We start from the raw sequence: 17,574 nt of genomic DNA, 5'->3' as shown, positions 1-17,574 counted from the left end.
GTTTGTGGCCTAATAACATAAATTTAGTTTTATATTGTAATTATTATTTATAATTTCTAACCAACTTTATTATTTCAGGAATTAATATCCTCTAATTCTTATTTGTGCAATTAGGATTTTGCAACTGCATTAAGCACGTGCAGTGAACTAATACCCCTAGACCCTTTTTCTGTTACCTTTTGAAAGTGCTAGAAAATATTGTGACATATATCTAAGTTTGGGTAACTAAACTTTTCTTATTATTTCAGAAGCGAGAAACATGCACAGAGCTACCTTTGCTGTTGTGGAACACCTTCAATGCAGTCTTCATACTTTTACAGGTATATAATATACTTCTTTCTAATTTTCACTCATCTAGCTAACTTCAGTTGGATAATGAATATTTAAGTTTTAAGTTGAACCTATAATTTTCATAATAGACAAATAGATGATTGTGCATATTAATTTTATTTTTCTTTTGAGTTATAATTTTCCTCCACCCATCAACTGTAACTTTCAGCAACAAATGTCAAATTAATTTTCTTTAATTGTTTTGCTGAAATTTTTAGACATTATAAGTTGTCAATACCTAATTTATCTCTTAATTTCAGGAAGTGATAGCAGTGTACCCAAAGTTGTCAACCTCAATGGTATCTATTAAGGAGTCAACTCGAGTGTGTAATGCCCTTGCTTTATTTCAGGTCAGAAATGAACTAGTCCCTCCGTAAGTCAAACGAGTTTTTCTTTGACCGTAATTTTTTTTATATGCGTTTTAGATATTTTAAATTGTTAATTAGTGTGACTCGTAGTAATTTTTATGTAGTTTCCAAATATATAAATTTTATTTCAAAAAACTTAAAGATTCTATGTCCGAACTCACCGTAAAAATTAAGAAGTTTGACTCTCGAAATTCGTGTTTCGCCACATAAATTGGGACGGAGGGAGTAGTAAATTATGTGTTAGACATGCACCTCTTTTATGCACTTATGCAATACCTGTTTGATTTGGTGATCAATGTGCTTTATGCTGCAATTGTTTTAGTCCATGGAATCGCTGGAAATCTGTAATTTAAGAAAATCTGAGATGTGAAGTCTTTATTTTCTTGGCTTCTATGCCTCGAGTGAAACACATTAGAGATAACCTTAAATTTTTGTATATAAGTTCAGCTGAGTAGTATCAGATAAGACAGTAATATATTTTTCATGGCCTCAAAAAGGGGCAGCCCGGGTGCACTAAGCTCCCGCGGGGTCCGGGGAAGGGCCGGACCACAAGAGTCTATTGTATGTTGTCTTACCCTGCATTTCTGCAAGAGACTGTTTCCACGACTCTAACCCGTGACCTCCAGGTCAAATGGCAGCAACTTTACCAGTTACGCCAAGGCTCCCTTGATGTTCAGTCGATAGGATGGGGAGGTCATGAAATAAATTTGATGATATCATTGCCATAACTTATTTTTGAGACCAGTTTTTACAACTTCATGATATGCATCCACCTTACTCTTTTATGGTTGTATTCTGCAGTGTATGGGAAATCACCAAGAAACAAGAAGGGAGCTCATAAAAGGTAATATATGTCAGTTCTTGAAATGATACAAATTTGAATGAAATATAAACCTAGGCCAAAATACTCGTATAAATGAGTAGAGGAACAAATCTCCTTGCTGCAGTCCATTTTCATTCTATGCTTGTGCTTCATCTCTATAATGGTTCAAAATAAAGTTCTATTACTATACAACAACAACAGCAACCCAGTATAATCCCACTAGTGGGGTCTGAGGAGGGTAGTGTGTACGCAGACCTTACCCCTACCCTGGGGTAGAGATGCTGTTTTCGATAGACCATCGGCTCCCTCCCTCCAAGAACCCTCCACCTTGCTCTTGGGGTGACTCGAACTCACAACCTCTTGGTTGGAAGTGGAAGGTGCTCACCACTAGAGCAACCCACTCTTGTCAAACATAAGTGGGAGATGTTCGTTCCGTGATCATTTTTGTGGTGAAGCATGCAGATCATGCTTGCAAAGCTTTTCATACCCTTTTAATGCTCTAGTTTTCCTCAAACTCTAATTTTTCTGCGTTTTGTCAATAATTCTTATCGCTCTGAACTACAAATGGTCTTCCGGAAACAGCCTCTCTGCCTTCTAAGGTAGGGGTAAGGCTGCATTGATCTCACCCTCCCCAGACGTCACTTGTGAAAATTCACTGGGTTTTTTGTTGTTGTTGTTGCTCTTAACTACAAATCGTTTTCCTATTGTTGTTTGAGAAACACAGTTAATTCATCTAGTAACTATTCTTTGCAGCTAAAATACCATTTTATTTTTACCCATTTCTCAAGACTAATGGAAAAAATGGAAATGACAAGCCTTTGGAGTTTATAAGGCTCACCAGCTTGGGTGTTATCGGTTCTCTAACAAAGGTATTCTTCCATTTGAACAAATACACGCGTGCTCTCTCCATTGTTGTCGCTCATTCATTTCATGCATTTGTTTTTTTTCAATTTTCTTCAAGACTGGATGTTCGGTAGTTAACACTACTTTACTGTTTACACAGAGGCGGATCCAGGATTTAAATCTTATGGGTTAAACTTTTAAAGTTTTTAGCATTGAACCCATTATATTTTTAAAGTTATGGGTTCATATCTACTATTTTATAATTTTAATGAATTTTTACACATAAATTTTTACTCCGCGTCAAAAGTTATGGGTTCAGTTGAACCAGTGATACTACACTACATCCGCCACTGTGTTTACATATGCCTTAACTAGACAGTGTAAGTATTAGTTACGGCTGATGGCTACCTGATAATCAGTTCTTAAAATCAGTATCTGATTTTTCTTCTTGAGGTATTCGTCTGAATTTTTTGAATCATTTGTTCGCAGCGCCATATATGGCATTTTGTATTAGTAATTAGACCACTGATCATACATTTCTAGCATTATTTGATTCTGAATTTTGCTTGCTAATGCAGTTTGATGATCCATATGGTGGAGAGATCCTTTATTTTTTCCTGGAAACAGAACTGGTTCCTTTGTGCCTGCATTGCATGGATCTAGGTGATGAATTGTCGCGTAAGGTTAGCCTGCTACATATTGATTATGTTCCTTATCGGTGTTGAATTATTAGGTTACAACTAGGATAATATAGTGCAGACAGGATCAGTGTTATCAATGGCGCGCTTAAACCTTGAAGCGAGGCTCAAAACATGTGGAGCGTCTCGCTTAGAAGGTGCTTCAGTGTTTTCACCAAGGCTTTAAGGCATACTTTTCTTTACCAATGGGCGTAATCTCAAAGAGGCGACATTAAACAATTGATATTTCACTTTATCGTAAATTTTCTTCATTTTCTTTCTCCATATATTTGGTATTCATGCTTCAAGATATTAGTCTTGGACTACACATACATATTCATAGTTTTTCTCCATCTGCGTCTTTCTTCTTTAAAGCCCACACTTTATTTGCACTTTGCGCTTAAAGCCCCAACAGATCTTAGAGCTTTTTTACACTTTTTGCCTTTGATAACACTGGACAGGATTGTATCTGTTGAATATCTTGTTTTGGCTCGTATAAGCTTGATTGCTGTTGCATAGGGAAAGGGAGAAAAGGATGCTTCAGATATGTTCGCGAAGTCCTGATTTTCCACTCTGCCTTACAAATTGTGTTTTGTATTAACTTTACTGGTTTGTGGCGATATGTTGATTCGTGCATCAAAGTATAACGTTCTATGTCTGCACAGGTTGCAACACTCATAGTTATGAAAATTTTGATGCAAGAGGAAGGACTAAGCTATTGTTGTGCGTTAGCTGAACGGTTTTACTCTATAGTACAAGTCTTGCATCGAGTGGTAGAGAAACTTTCTCAAAAACCCTGTATACTGCTGCTAAGATATGTGATACAGTCTTATCTCTGTCTTTCACAAGTATCAAGGTTCGTCAGGTAAACATCTTTGTCCCTGCTGCTCAGGTTGCATAATTGCAATTTCTCTGTTATATTTCTCTTTGAATTTGTTGTTTGATCCACTTTCATAATGCAGGCCATCTGATGCATTCAGAAGCCAAATTCCTTGTCAGCTATTCGACAACACCTTTATGGACATGCTTCGTGTAAGTTCATCTTCTCTCCTTCTATTTACACACAAATAAAGATGATGCATCTTCTTAAGCATTTCTACTATTAGAATATCCTAATTTGCTATCGCCTATACACCCGGACCCTACTTGTGGGATTACACAGGGTTTGTTGTTGTTGTTGTGTTGTTGGTATCGCCTATGTAGCTCTTTCTCAATTATTATTACAACTTCATGTGTATACATTCAAACTTCTCTATAACAGCCTCGTTTGTTTCGATATTTTTTGACTGCTATAGTGAAGTGCTGTTATAGAGGACATATACTATAACATAACATAAAAATCAGTTCCGGAAAAAACTTGGCTTTTATAGTGTGACTGTTATATAAGGATGTTGTTATAGAGAGGTCTGACTGTACTTGTTTATTTTGCATATGGCTTTGCAGGATGACACCGAAACTTCAACGATGTTGCAGCAGTTATATGTCCAGATAATGCGCTGATCAAGACAGTAATAAGATGGGTAAACATAGATACAACTCTATCCTCTATACTAGTAGGAAAAGAGGACATGAAACAGCAAATAGCCTCAGTTGGCTCATTTGGAATTTTGTATTGTGCTTCAACTGTATTATTCGTAAGGATGCTGATGCCAAATGAGGCGTAAAATGTTTCAACTTTTCAACAGTAAAAGCTCGAAAACTTCTTGCATAATATAGTTTTGTCAAGACTGATAGTTTTGTCTTAGCTGGTGCGCTACATTGTATACCAGTTTTTTCTAAATCTGCCCATTGTGCTAATTAAATGAATCGTTTAAGGAGGAGATAAAGGCAGCTTAGAATATATTCTTATGATTAATGCAATTAAAATGTCTTTCCTGTATACATGAGGAGAAAGTATCAACCAAGGGAGTTAATCTAAAGACCACTTTCAGCCATTTTCATTTCGCACTTTTGCAGACTTATTTGAAGTGCCAAAAAAGATTTTGGATCTCAAGCAGATTATACATATTTCCCTTCTCCCTCGAGCTTGAATGGTAATTCACCAAACTAATATTGTTCCATCTCGATCTTCCATTAATCTTAATATCTGGCCAACATGTAGAGTAGATTAAATGGAGAAAAAAAAGGCCTATAGTTAATGAACATAGTAACGTCACAGTAAGTCTGATGATTTCATCCACATTGCTCTTGGACTGCAGAAAGGAACATTGTGAACAGCCAAACGAAGTTTGTCTCATTTTCTTCAAACTACTGCATTCAGGTGGTTTCCAATCGTATGTCAATAGTAAAATCATTGTAAGAAAGCAATCTATTTTTTTTTCTAAAAATGAGAATACATCTGATCTTTACAGAAGAGTCCACAAGAAAATCTTGGTAGTAACACAATCTGATCTTTATATATCTTCCTACATGTATCTCATAAAGTGGTCCATAAACAATACATCGCAAACTCCGTGACCAGAAAGCTACTCTAGGGATGTGGGGAAGTTCATTTGTTTACCCCTATCGAAAAACAGAACTCTTCTCCTTTTAGTTACAAAAAGATATCCGGAACAGGATCTTGGCTTAAGATAACAAACTACAAAAACAATCATATTCTCTAACAATAAAATACATGAACAGGATCGACCTGATTACATAAATCTTGAAGACTAACCAAGTGAACAAATCTAGGTATCAATCCCTGGGAAGAGAAATGCTGGATTTCGAGGGAATGGATAGATTGGTCTCGAGCATAAAAGAAAGATCATGCATCTGCGACATTATACCTTCTATATCCATATCATTTTTTGATGGATTCGATTCACCACGAATGTCTGAATTCTCTGAAGCATGTCCAGCATTGTCACCAACCTTGCTTGGGGTATCAACGGCACTAAAAGATGTTAAATGAAATGTAAGAAATTGTTGATTTAACTCATATTTAGGAAGTTAAAAAAAAAAAAAAAAAAAACATGCACAGAATCATGATTTTACATGGCAACCTCTCCAAGTACTGCCTCCTAAGTATTTCTCAGTTTCTTATTCTTCATCTACAATCACAATTGAAATATATTGTGTAGATATCTCAAAATAGACATAAGCTTTTCCAGTATCACTAGTGAACATTGTCAGCCATTATATATAGTCCCCTAAATGGTTCAATAGATACATCAGGGAAGTCATAAGGTACCTCTCTTTTCTTTTCTTCTTCTCAAAAATAAAAGAGGTCATAGGTATCTCTGTTTTGCCAACTAGCTAAAATCCCCTTTTCCATCTACCTCTGGATCTCTTTCTTCTACTGCTTCTTCTCAGGTAGTCTACTGCCCTGCGTCCCCAAGTTGACCCCTCTGAAGAACAATAGTCAATTTAAAATGCAACTTGGATACTCTAGCCAAATCCCAAGGTAACATCTATCTCAAGAACAATAGATCTTAATGAGCAAACAATTAAACAACAACTAGAATATGAACAGACACAGATCGAATCTAGGCTCTCAAATGTGCCTTCTTTTTCTTTTCTTTTTTTCTCTTTTGTTCCATTTTTTGGGGGCGAGCAGGGGCTGAGTTGCTCTGCTCTCATGAAATCTCCAGAATAAAAAAGAAAATCAATTTAAGGTCTAGCATCAGTTAGTCAACAGCTAATTGTTATTTTTTCAAGGAAGATAGCTGGATAAATAGGTACTCACTCCGTTTCAATTTAGATGAGGCAGTTTGACTCGGCACGGAGTTTAAGAAGAAAAAAAAAAGAAGACTTTTGAAACTTGTGGTCCTAAAAGCTTAAGGAGTAAAAACTTTGTGGGGCCATGACATTTGTGTGGTTATAAAAGCTTCCCATTAAGGGTAAAATGGATAAAATGAAGAGTTTAAAGTTGAATTATTTCCAATTGTAGAAATGTGTCATTCTTTTTGGAACGGATTAATAAGGAAAGTGTGTCATCTAAATTGAAACAAAAGGAGTAATAAAGATCTATCGAGTCAATCACCTTGGAAATATCTATAATATCTCTTGATTATTTTTTTTCAAAACTAGGTTGGATTTGAGTCATTTTGTTAATGTTGTGATTTTACCTCTCTGGGACAAGGAAACACGTAACTCTCATCCTGAGAAGACGGAAATAATTTCCTCTCTCAGCTCTAAAAGAGCCCATGTAATCCTCCTCTTCCAGAAACTTCTACCTTTCAACTTCCAAGTCATTACAAATGAAAAACCCTTTAATGAACACGTTCGCATCTTTTTTCCATTTCTGTGAATTTCTTGTTTTCAGGCGAGGGAGGCACAGGGTAGGTGAAAGGGGAAGAGGGGTCTAGTGAGAATCGGACCTTGCACCTCCAGGATGAAAGACAGTTACCAATCAATAGTCAGTTCCTATTTTCTTCTGTCTCAAATTTGCACAAAGTTGAATTTTATACTTTCTCAAAATTTGCACAAAGTTAAACCAATAAAACTTCAAAACTGTCTTAAGCTTATTGTACCCTTACCTTCTCCAAGGAACTTTCAGCGGATACTGCAGTATTTTTCCTATATTCTTTTCTTGCATTGCTCCTTCCTCATACTTTTTGATTCTTTTCCCATTTTACAAATATTTTATATTCTGTGATTCTTACTAAAGTTTGATTTAATTCGTTTATTTTACTTTCAAAAGCCATGGTTGAAGCCTGCATTCTTCCAGATTCTCCTTTCTTTTCTATTGCTTTTTCTTTGCCTCGTATTCTGTGATTTTCATTATGTTAAGATCTAATTCCTCCATTTCTACCTTAACTCTATGTTTGGCTTCAGGAAGGGGAGAGGGAGAGTGAAAGAGAGAAATTTATTGGTTTATATCCCCAAGGTAAGATTTTGATAATTTACTTCCAATCATTTGGTATAGAAGGAAATAAATCCAAATTATTTCCTCCCTTCTGTCCAAATCGGAAAATCTTATGTGGAGGGGTATTACCCCTCTAAATTTACTTCGCCTCCCTTACTCTAATCCCCAGATTTTCTGCCGATCCTCCAGCCCCTCCTCTTTTCGCCCCAACCATAGTATAAGAACAATATTTGACGCCTATGTTCCTCGGAATCTCCACTAATCAAAAGAAGTCTTCCTAAATCAGCCATATTACAAAAATAATAAAAATATGAACACACCTGAATATGGTAGGAACTTCCAAAATATTGTCATTCACTTCCGCAGAAACAGCCTCTTTAACAGGTGCACCTGAAAAAGGATCCGACTGCGAAAAACTGCCAAAATCCATATCTTCAAGGTTTGAACTGAAATTTGTTAGTTCTGCATTATTATTATTGTTGTCATTGTCGCTTTGCACCAGAATATTCTCAAATGGATCTTTGGTGGGTACAGAGGAGGTAAAAGTATTCCACTCATCAAAGGAATCATCATCCCCATTTGCAGTATCATGTTTAGGTGTAGGTGCCTTCTCAAATGGATCTTTGATGGGTGCAGAGGAGGTAAAAGTATTCCACTCATCAAATGAATCATGATCTCCATTTACTGCATCATTTTTAGGTGCAGGAGCATTCTCAAAAGGATCTATGATGGGTGCGGAAGATGTAAAAGTATCCCACTCATCAAAAGAATCATGATCTCCATTTGCTGCATCATGTTTAGGTGCAGGTGCATTCTGAGTCTGCCATGTGTCATCTTGAAACCAATCAATGCTAGTAGAGGGGTCATTTGAACTATCTTGTAATTCAGCATCCTTAGGTCTCACAATTGGAAGAACTTCCCCAGCATTTTGCGATGCTCCCGAATTTGCAATATCCCATAGGTCAACTGCCGGCCAGTCATTAGCTGCAGGAGAAACTGCTGCAACATCCGTCAGTTTTCCGTCTATTGGGCCTTTTGGGGTTCCAAAAACCGTATCTAACTGAGCAGAAAGATCAATATCTGAGCCAACAAACGCATCAGTTGATTTGGAACCCTCCTGCTGGTTTCCAGAACTAACTGTGGAACTCATAGAGGTGCCAAATGTGGTAAACACATGCTGACCTGCAGAACCTATAGGAGTGATAGATTTGTTAGACACATTCTCCTCTCCTGAATCAGCACTCTGAAAATCTGCTTTCCATCCAGTAAAGTCATTTGTAGTTTCGACAGTAGAAGAGGTCACAGCTCGTTCAGAGGATCTGTCATCAGTAGTTTGGACAGTAGCAGAGGTCACAGCCCGTTCAGAGGATCTGAGATTCTCAAACAAACTAAGATCCTCATGACTTCCATCAGTTTTATTTACTGCAGTCCCAATATTATCGCTTATGTCTGTCTGTTCTCTGTAAGCACTGGATATGTTTGTAAAAGAAAGGAAGTTGTCCAGGTCGACTCCAGTCGAACTGTAAGAGCTTTTGCTTTGCTCTAGCTTCTTATTTGTAATAGTGTTGTCTGTCTCCAGCTCAGTTGGCCATCTAATTTTCAGATCAAGCAAATCAGACAAAAGAATTTCATCATGGGGTGAACTCGGCCCCTTGTTTACCTGATTCTTTTCAGTAGCTGCTCCAACCTTCTCCTGGAAACCAAAATGAGAAAAGTTCTTAACAACTACTCCTAATTCAACAAGTTTACATTAACAACCAAAGTCTGTTGAAAATGCTAAAGGGCTTAAGAGAGAAAGAAATGAAAGAAGAATTCATGTGCAACAGAGGTGGATCCAGGATTACAGTTAGTGGATTCGAGCTTCCACTCACCCACTAACTCTTTGTGAAAATGAGTTCGGACGCAGCATAAGTATGTATACTTAAAAAAATATTCAAATATATAATGTGTATATAAATTTATAGCTCAAGAGTCAAGCCGAATCTGCGTCTTCTAAGCAAAGCTACAGAAATATATATCGAGCCATAAGACTGAAGCATAATAACCAAAACAAGACAAAAAAGCCCAATCTTGCATAATCATCCAATAACAAGAAGCAAGAGACATATTGAGATAGAGCAATGAGCAAATTTTGTGTGTTTTGAGATAGAGGAAGAGAAACCTGACACAATCTATCAAGGAGGATGAGGATTTTAAGTTAGTAGATTTAGAGTATCACTGCACACACTAATATTTTGTGCACGCACTAATTCTTGGTCATGGATTAGAATCTATAATATAATTGTTTTTAAGAAAATCTCAACTATATAGCTCGAGCCAAATCCGCCCCTACTGAGCAATATATAACCCAAAAGAAAGGAAACCCCAAAAAAGCTCTCATCTTGTATTATCATTGTCCCATAACTGAAAACAACTAACATACCCATATAAAGCAATAAAACAAATTGTCTGCGTTCAAGAGAAAGGAAGAGGGACCCCAAATACTGATCCGCAAGGATTTTAAGTCAGTGGATTTAAGTACCAATGGAATCACTATTTCTTCGTTCGCATGTCGTGTATATATATATATATATATATATATATATATATATATATATATATATATATATATATATAGAGAGAGAGAGAGAGAGAGAGAGAGAGAGAGATACTATATAACTTTAGAAAGTTTCCAAGTACAAGTCGAATCCACAAAATATAATAAAAAAGATCTAATCTTGCACTACCATTCCTCCGTAACAGGAAGCAACCAACACACTCATATAAATCAGTGAGCAAATTGGGGGTATTTTGAGATAAAGGAAGAGAGACTCAATACTCCATTCATCAAGGATTCCAAGTACCACAGTAGTCACTAATTCTTTATGACTATAGCTTGGAACTTAGTATAAATATATATTTCTTAACAATGATTCAAAAATATTCTCAAGCCAACAGAAAAAAAAAAAACAATCTTACATTACCATTCCTTCATAACAGGAAGCAACCGACACACTAACATATTGCAATAAACAACATGTGTTTCGGAAAAAAAGTACAAAAGACCCAACATACCGATCCATCAAGGCGAAGGGCTTGGAGCAACCATTGATAGCCAACAGTAGACTTAAAGGAAATGGGGTCAGGAGCCACGTTAGCGTTTTGGTGCAATTTCTGACCGCAATATATGCAAATCAAGGACTGAAGCCCTCTGAGAAGCTTGCCTTGGCAGTGTTTACAACGGAGATAGGGTGGTGAAGGGTCGAAGGCGGCGACGGAGGCGGAAAGAGAAGGCATGGCCGGAAGTGAAGGGTCATCTGGGTTGTAGTCGGGTAGACCCGCTTCGGTTCGGGTCGAGATCTTGGCTTGCTGGATCAGATCATTTGGGAGCTCCAACGCCATTGTCGAGCAAAGTGAACAGAGTGGCGTATGTTTAGTTAGGGATTTTTTGTTTTCTTCACTCCAATCACTTGAATCTACTGTCTGTTCCCAGATCATGTACACTTTCTTTTTCTTTTTTCTTTTATTTATTTTGGTCCTTGCAAATTAGTTTCCCTTGAGTGAGTTCTTATTTATCCTTTCCGTTTTAATTTGGAACCTTTATCTTTTCTTAATTCCTGTCACAATAAGTAGGAGACTAAGATTATTGTTTTATCAGTTTTATCCTAACATCTATTTCAATTATTAATAATAAAGGAAACTCGTGTACAAAGCATCTCGCATTCACGCCCCTATTCACGCGGTATTTGACGTACTCCTTATATATATTTGAATAAGTTTGATTAGCAATATATATATATATATATATATGAATAAGTTTGATACAAGAGTTAACTTATATAGAGTTATTGAGTGACACAACTTTTTATTTATATCAAATATTCAATAGATATGTAATTCTCTATAAAAATGAAACTTGTAATCTTAAAAATAAAACAAGCTACTTGTAATTAATTTTTCTCAACATCTTTTTTCCCCTAATACTTTACTTTTCCGGTTAAAGTAATAGGTCCCCCATAAATTTGGAACGTGAGAGATTTCCTCAATAGTTGTCGATGGAACAAATAGACTTTTACTTAAATTAAATTTATGTGTCTGATGAAATGTTTAATTCTTTAGACATGGAAATACAATTCCCTTGTTAAACTTCTAGATATGGCCGGTCGGACCTCTATTTTCAATTCATAATTCAAAAAATAAGGAAATAATCAAGTATATAATTATGGCGAATAGTGATGAAAAATTAGTACATTGTCATTTGGTACTTTAAGATCTAAGGATGGTTTTTGGGACCAAAAGAGATGAGCAAGTTCATGATATACAATAACAATAACAGACCCAGTATAATCCCATAAGGGATCTGGGAGGGTAGTACGTATGCAGACATTACCCTTACCTTCAAGAAGGCAGAGAGACTGTTTCCGGAAGACCCTCGGCTTAAGAAGAGATAAAAGAAAGGGAAGCAGCAAGTTCATGTTATAAATATAGTTTTATTTTTTTATAAAGCACTAGAGACGGAGACTAGTTTACATCACCAAGAATTAATAAAGCACTCAGGTAAAGAACATGTATCACCACGCATACAGCCAACTTATCAAATAGTATATTTGAATAGTTCAACCACTAGAACCCCATTTGGTTCAAATCATAGATTGATAGCTTATGATCATAGGATACTTCAGATAAATCTCCAACATCTCCTAGAAATATTTCTGATCTCCTTTTGACTTCTCACTTCATTAATCCAATGCAACACAGCTGTTACAATCCTTAATCTGAGAGAGGAAGAGAAAGAAGGACGATTTCCACGAGGTGAAAATTTTTCATTAACTATTTTACACAGCTTGCAGATACAACTTGAGCTTCGCTATATGCATAGAAATTATCCAACTGCTATTCAGTTGCTGACTTTCTAACAGATTTTCTTCAAAACTCTCTAGCTGCATCTTATCTCAACTTTGCTCACTTCAACTGTTTGAATTAGCACGAACCACCTTACTCCAGCTTACCCCGAGAATACAACATTGCATTTGCTGCGACCATACTTGGTGTACAATCAGAAAGTGGAACACTCATCCCCCCCTGGATTGAGCAACTAATGTTCATCTCTGGAGGTCTTAGCAGCTCAAAAACCTTTTCAGCTGCAATAATTTGTTTTTCTCGAAGGTTGTCATCAACTATTAAATCCCTGTGATTTCAAGATTCCAAGTCATATTTAAGCCATTTTAAAGATTTACAGCATGTACTCTTACACAAACAGAGGCAGACTCTCTATTGTTCATTTTTTTTTAAATCATTCTATTTTTTTGGATGGTTCGTCATAAAAATCTGTTGTTCCTTTTTTATGATTGGTTTGGTTTACTTTTGCCAACCAGAAAACAACAAAACTACAAGGTAGAAAAAAGTATAGTCCAGCTCATGCATTTCCCAGGATTATATTGTCTAAGACAGGTCACTTTACACGTCATTGAAGTTTAATTTAAGAAGCTTCAGTTAGGGTGGGAAACCAAAAAGGAACAAGGATCACTTAGTTGAAGCTTACTTGAGTAATGATGCCAATTTTGACGGAGTGCAATCTTGAAATAGAGCTTCAGGGATTACAGCTGAATCCAAAAGAATATTAGGAAGAGAGATGTATGGTATAATAGCTTTGTATCGTATAAATAATTCTGTCAGGAGATGGGCTCGATACGCAACAACACATGGCAGTCTTGCAAGCTGCATTTCCATCGCAACTGTACCAGAAGTGCATAGTGCTACACTGCTTGCCTGCATAATGCAGAAACACAGTTCATGTTACCACCTACACCTTGAAACATGATGCAATTCAATATATTCATGAGCATGAGACAAAAGGAAGGGAAAGAGAAAGGACAGTCATACAACATCAAGTCATCAACCCAGGAATTATTTCCATGTTGATTTAGTCATTCATACTTTCATAGGATATGTTATTTCTTTACGGGAAAGATGATTAAACAGCAGAAAAATTGAGGACCATAGGCTATGTATATCCCCTTCAATAATTACAAAAAATGCACTAAAGTTTCATTTTGTGATAAAAAATTAGATAAAAAGGAAAAACAAATTATAGTGACAAAGTGCCAAGCACACAATTCACACAGAATCCAATACCAACAACTATATTTAGGAAAGTCTAGTTGGATAAGACACAATATTGTCTGAAACAGATCTTGGAGTTACTGCTGGCACTTAAAAACATACCTATAGCTTGCCTAGTATCAAATCCACATAACAACGGTTTGAATAACAGGGAAAAAAATGAAACAATTTGAAGAAAAAAAACTCGTAACAAGCACAAAGTACCTTCCACTTTCACTTGTTCTGGAGTTATATAAATATTTTTATTTGTTCTGGATTAATGAATAACTTCAGCAATCTGCCAGGAGCTTAGAAGATATATTATCTATATATCAAGAACAAAACTAGAACTAGAAAACATGCTAGCCAATTGGCCAGCCTTTAGTAGCAAAGACTAGGTCTTCATCCTTGGAATTGAGATCCCCCAGATCCAAACCAAGCGGCTGGCTCTTTCCTACTCACAGTGTATCATATTCTCAGCGATAAAGGGCAGCCCGGTGCACTAAGCTCCCGCTATGCGTGGGGTCCGGGGAAGGGCCGGATCACAAGGGTCTATTGTACGCAGCCTTACCCTGCATTTTTGCAAGAGGCTGTTTCCATAGCTTGAACCCGTCATATTCTTAGCATTGTGAGGAACAATTAAATGCAAAGATAATAGATGCTAGTTTTCCATCGCAAGGCATATTCATTGAGGTATGTACCTTAATAATGCCACCAAGGGACTTGCCCCATTTCCAATTCATTGAGTCATTTCGACCATAGTATGTCCCAAAATAGTTAATTCTTCTAGAAAAATGAGCATTAAAACCTTTTTCTAAGCCCCAAAAGTTCATATACGGAACATGAAGCATAACTCTAGTCCCAGCTACTTCACTATAAAATGTAAAGATACAAGACTCAAGGCCTTACACTAAATGAATTGTATTTCATCTGGTGTGATCCTCCAGGAACCAATACAACTGATGATGGCCACTTACAAACAGCTTTACTAATGTAGTCTTCGACATGTTGATTAGGTGCCACATGAACTGCTGTTACCACGTCTGGAAAAGAACCTTTTAATTGTTGCAAAGTTCTTGAGAATATGGGGAACATTCGAGTAACCTCCTGTAATCTACTTCCGGGAAGCAAGGAAATGACTGGGGATCCTACAAATTAAACTAACAAACACAATTAGAAAGTTGGCAAGGAAAAATGAAGTTAATAGATTAGCACAGCCAACCGATGAAAAGGAAATCAACATCCTTTTTTCAGTAAGCCACTAAGAAGGATACACGGAGATTTTGACAGATAAGAAAAAAATACAGAGAACAAGGTCTTGCACTATTAAATAAATGACAAATTACAGCAAAAAAAGTTTTGACGGATAAGTAGAAAATAGAGAAAAAGTTTTTGACATGTTAAACACCATAGTACTTTCAACACGGGTGTGAAACTTGGCAACACTATACACAAATATAATCTATTATGATACATCATATACTTTCTAGCAACAATATGCCACAAGCTAACATACCTGATGATATTCCATAATCAGTTAGAAATGCTTCGGCATTTCCTTGAATTCTGTATCTTCTTTCTGTGGCATCCTTCCCCTAAAATTTGAATATTAAACTACATTACGCCATTACACTACATAAAATTACAAATTCATTGTTGCATTGGTAGAATAACTTTATTCCCTCCTTGTTCATATTTCTTAGCATTTCTCTTCTCTTTGTTCCCCTAGTGGGATTCACCAGTGTATAAACATGATTAATTAGGTGAGTTGTTAATTGACAAGACAAGAAAATCGCAATTTCAAAAGCTAAAAACCATATTTTAACGTGACGACGGCATCATCAAGGAATCGCTCTATCACACCAGGAAATTGCACTGCAATTCTAGTGGATAGTTTCTTGACAGGAAAAAAATGCTATCACTCAGTGAAATCATACACCTAGCAAAATGGTTTCTTGGAAAGAAAGAATATCTGCATGCTCGAAAGCTAAAAAGCCAGACACTGGTATAAGAAGGCATTACCTGAATGATGAAGAAAGCATCACCACATCTTTAGTGGTTACTACGGCTTGTCATGTACCAAATGTAGAATAAAACACAGATCAAAATACTGATTTACCTGGAAATCCGAAATATCTTCGAGGGTGGGATGACCAACAAAGGTTGCTGCTAGGCCGTTTGATCTACAGACTTCTGCTTCAAAAGGAAGAATGCATAACACATGATCCACAAACTGAAGAAGTCCTTTTAGTCTTGCTTCACCACCTTTCCAAGCCCAAAATGACGGTGATACATAATGGAAGTGCAAAGGGCTAACCATCCCCTGTTGAACACAGGTAGCTGAAAAAAGTTTTTCCCAGTGCACAAGGAATACGCGAGAAATCTCTTTCGAACTCACAAAAGCTACAGAGCATTACCCCTCAAATGCTTTAAGAAACGGAAGGAGAATCCTTTAGAGTCTACAGTGAGTACGATATGAGGCCTAAAAGAAAGAGCAGCTTCTATAGTTTGTTTCAGCCTAACCTGCCATTTCAAAATTCAAATAAGGTCCAAATTTCATGCATGAATAATTACTATTTTTTACTTGGAAAAACTATAACTTGATTTTTAGTAGCAGAAAATTCAGAATTATTCATACTCTAAATTGATTAAGATATGGCAGCAACTCCCAAATTCCCATTACTGCAATATCCTCCATTGGAAACAGAGAATTAAACCCTTGGTTACACATCATCTTCCTGATAAACATACACACCACAGAAAGAATAATGATAATTAAAGGGGTTGACAACTTGACTTAATTATAGCTGCTGCAACTTTTGTCTAGTGAAAAGCATATAATAATTTCAAGTTTCAATTGTAACTTTAAAATATTACTAATAATTAGAAAAGGGCGAGGACAGGTTACCCGCCAACACCAGCAAAACGGACAGGTAAAGGAGAAAGCTTTGTTAGAGAACTCATGACACGGGAACCAATTGTATCACCAGAAACCTCGCCAGCAACAATGAAGACCCTGAGTTCTGCATCTTTTGAAGCCAAATCAACTGCACTTTGACTTGAAACTGAGAATGCCCTTCTCATTTGCCATATCAAGTTTAGATTTATTTCAGTACTCGCATTCCAAATTCTTCTAATAATCATATCTTGGTCTCCCTAAAACGAAAATACTAATATACAAAAAAGAAAAATTAGTGAAACCCTTATTTTGGAAAGTATTAAGTAGTAAATGAAATGGGAATTTCGGCAAAGCACTGAACTTGTAGTATCTTCTCTTTTTGTCTGGAAAATGGCACAGACTCACTCAACCAGCGCTCACTCTCTTCTTCCCCTTTTTTTCTTTTCAAGGAAGTGGACCAAATGAGCTACACCTCGCATAAATGTAAAAATTGGTCGACTCACCTGTACTCATTTTAAAAATATTTTCTAAGTTGTAACTACTAAAACAACTTTAAGTATGTTTCTCTTCATTCTTCCTCGGTTAACCGTAATTTTATAAGATGTTTGTGAATATATTTTAAGATAATTTATAATATTTTACGGTAGGGGCTTTGTGACACTTTAACTTTTATTATTATTTAGGGTTTTTTTGTTTTTTTCTTAATAGTAAATGAATTCGTTAGATTTATTGTTGTTCTAACAAATTGATGATTGAAATTTGTT

General features: G+C 36.3%; 3 protein-coding genes across 5 annotated transcripts; 1 reads left to right on the top strand and 2 right to left on the bottom strand.

Annotated features, from left to right (window-relative positions):
* Positions 1-224: 224 nt before the first annotated feature.
* On the top strand, positions 225-4,766 carry LOC104085928 (uncharacterized). Its single transcript, XM_009590051.4, has 8 exons — positions 225-320; positions 591-680; positions 1,500-1,542; positions 2,275-2,390; positions 2,943-3,047; positions 3,707-3,906; positions 4,004-4,073; positions 4,485-4,766. The coding sequence occupies exons 2-8, from the start codon at positions 627-629 to the stop codon at positions 4,539-4,541; spliced, it is 645 nt and encodes a 214-aa protein (XP_009588346.2). The 5' UTR covers positions 225-320; positions 591-626; the 3' UTR covers positions 4,542-4,766.
* A 645-nt stretch (positions 4,767-5,411) lies between these two features.
* On the bottom strand, positions 5,412-11,371 carry LOC104085926 (uncharacterized). Of its 2 annotated transcripts, XR_001967231.3 has the most exons (4): positions 10,885-11,371; positions 8,151-9,523; positions 6,214-6,370; positions 5,782-5,916 (listed from the first exon to the last, which is right to left on the bottom strand). XR_001967231.3 is itself a non-coding variant. In XM_009590047.4 (3 exons), exons 1-3 carry the CDS (start codon positions 11,305-11,307, stop codon positions 5,718-5,720), a joined length of 1,995 nt encoding a protein of 664 aa, XP_009588342.1. In that variant the 5' UTR covers positions 11,308-11,368; the 3' UTR covers positions 5,412-5,717. The 2 variants fall into 2 exon arrangements, 1 of the variants encoding a protein (XP_009588342.1); XM_009590047.4 differs by lacking the exon at positions 6,214-6,370 and having other exon boundaries at positions 5,412-5,916; positions 10,885-11,368.
* A 908-nt stretch (positions 11,372-12,279) lies between these two features.
* On the bottom strand, positions 12,280-17,297 carry LOC104085925 (probable lipid-A-disaccharide synthase, mitochondrial). 2 transcript variants are annotated; one of them, XM_009590046.4, is made up of 9 exons: positions 17,172-17,297; positions 16,820-17,081; positions 16,550-16,649; positions 16,329-16,434; positions 16,031-16,251; positions 15,428-15,506; positions 14,821-15,059; positions 13,352-13,578; positions 12,280-12,997 (listed from the first exon to the last, which is right to left on the bottom strand). In XM_009590046.4, the coding sequence occupies exons 2-9, from the start codon at positions 17,053-17,055 to the stop codon at positions 12,805-12,807; spliced, it is 1,401 nt and encodes a 466-aa protein (XP_009588341.1). In that variant the 5' UTR covers positions 17,056-17,081; positions 17,172-17,297; the 3' UTR covers positions 12,280-12,804. The 2 variants fall into 2 exon arrangements, with proteins under 2 accessions (XP_009588341.1, XP_009588340.1); XM_009590045.4 differs by having other exon boundaries at positions 16,820-17,267.
* Positions 17,298-17,574: the final 277 nt, after the last annotated feature.

The sequence above is a fragment of the Nicotiana tomentosiformis genome, chromosome 7 (genome assembly GCF_000390325.3).
Source record: "Nicotiana tomentosiformis chromosome 7, ASM39032v3, whole genome shotgun sequence".
Taxonomy (NCBI): domain Eukaryota; kingdom Viridiplantae; phylum Streptophyta; class Magnoliopsida; order Solanales; family Solanaceae; genus Nicotiana; species Nicotiana tomentosiformis.
This window is presented reverse-complemented; position numbering and strand designations above follow the sequence as displayed.

What these genes read in the sequence shown, in the direction of transcription:
- LOC104085928 (XM_009590051.4), top strand. Translation starts at nt 627, where the DNA reads ATGGTATCTATTAAGGAGTCAACTCGAGTGTGTAATGCCCTTGCTTTA. An exon ending in TTATCGGTTCTCTAACAAAG is followed by an intron (nt 2,391 to 2,942) that starts GTATTCTTCCAT and finishes TTGCTAATGCAG; the next exon opens with TTTGATGATCCATATGGTGG. An exon ending in CCTTTATGGACATGCTTCGT is followed by an intron (nt 4,074 to 4,484) that starts GTAAGTTCATCT and finishes ATGGCTTTGCAG; the next exon opens with GATGACACCGAAACTTCAAC.
- LOC104085926 (XM_009590047.4), bottom strand. Translation starts at nt 11,307, where the DNA reads ATGATCTGGGAACAGACAGTAGATTCAAGTGATTGGAGTGAAGAAAAC. An exon ending in CCCTTCGCCTTGATGGATCG is followed by an intron (nt 9,524 to 10,884) that starts GTATGTTGGGTC and finishes TTTGGTTTCCAG; the next exon opens with GAGAAGGTTGGAGCAGCTAC. An exon ending in GAAGTTCCTACCATATTCAG is followed by an intron (nt 5,917 to 8,150) that starts GTGTGTTCATAT and finishes AACATCTTTTAG; the next exon opens with TGCCGTTGATACCCCAAGCA.
- LOC104085925 (XM_009590046.4), bottom strand. Translation starts at nt 17,055, where the DNA reads ATGATTATTAGAAGAATTTGGAATGCGAGTACTGAAATAAATCTAAAC. An exon ending in CATATCTTAATCAATTTAGA is followed by an intron (nt 16,435 to 16,549) that starts GTATGAATAATT and finishes TTGAAATGGCAG; the next exon opens with GTTAGGCTGAAACAAACTAT. An exon ending in TGAAATACAATTCATTTAGT is followed by an intron (nt 13,579 to 14,820) that starts GTAAGGCCTTGA and finishes TGCATTATGCAG; the next exon opens with GCAAGCAGTGTAGCACTATG.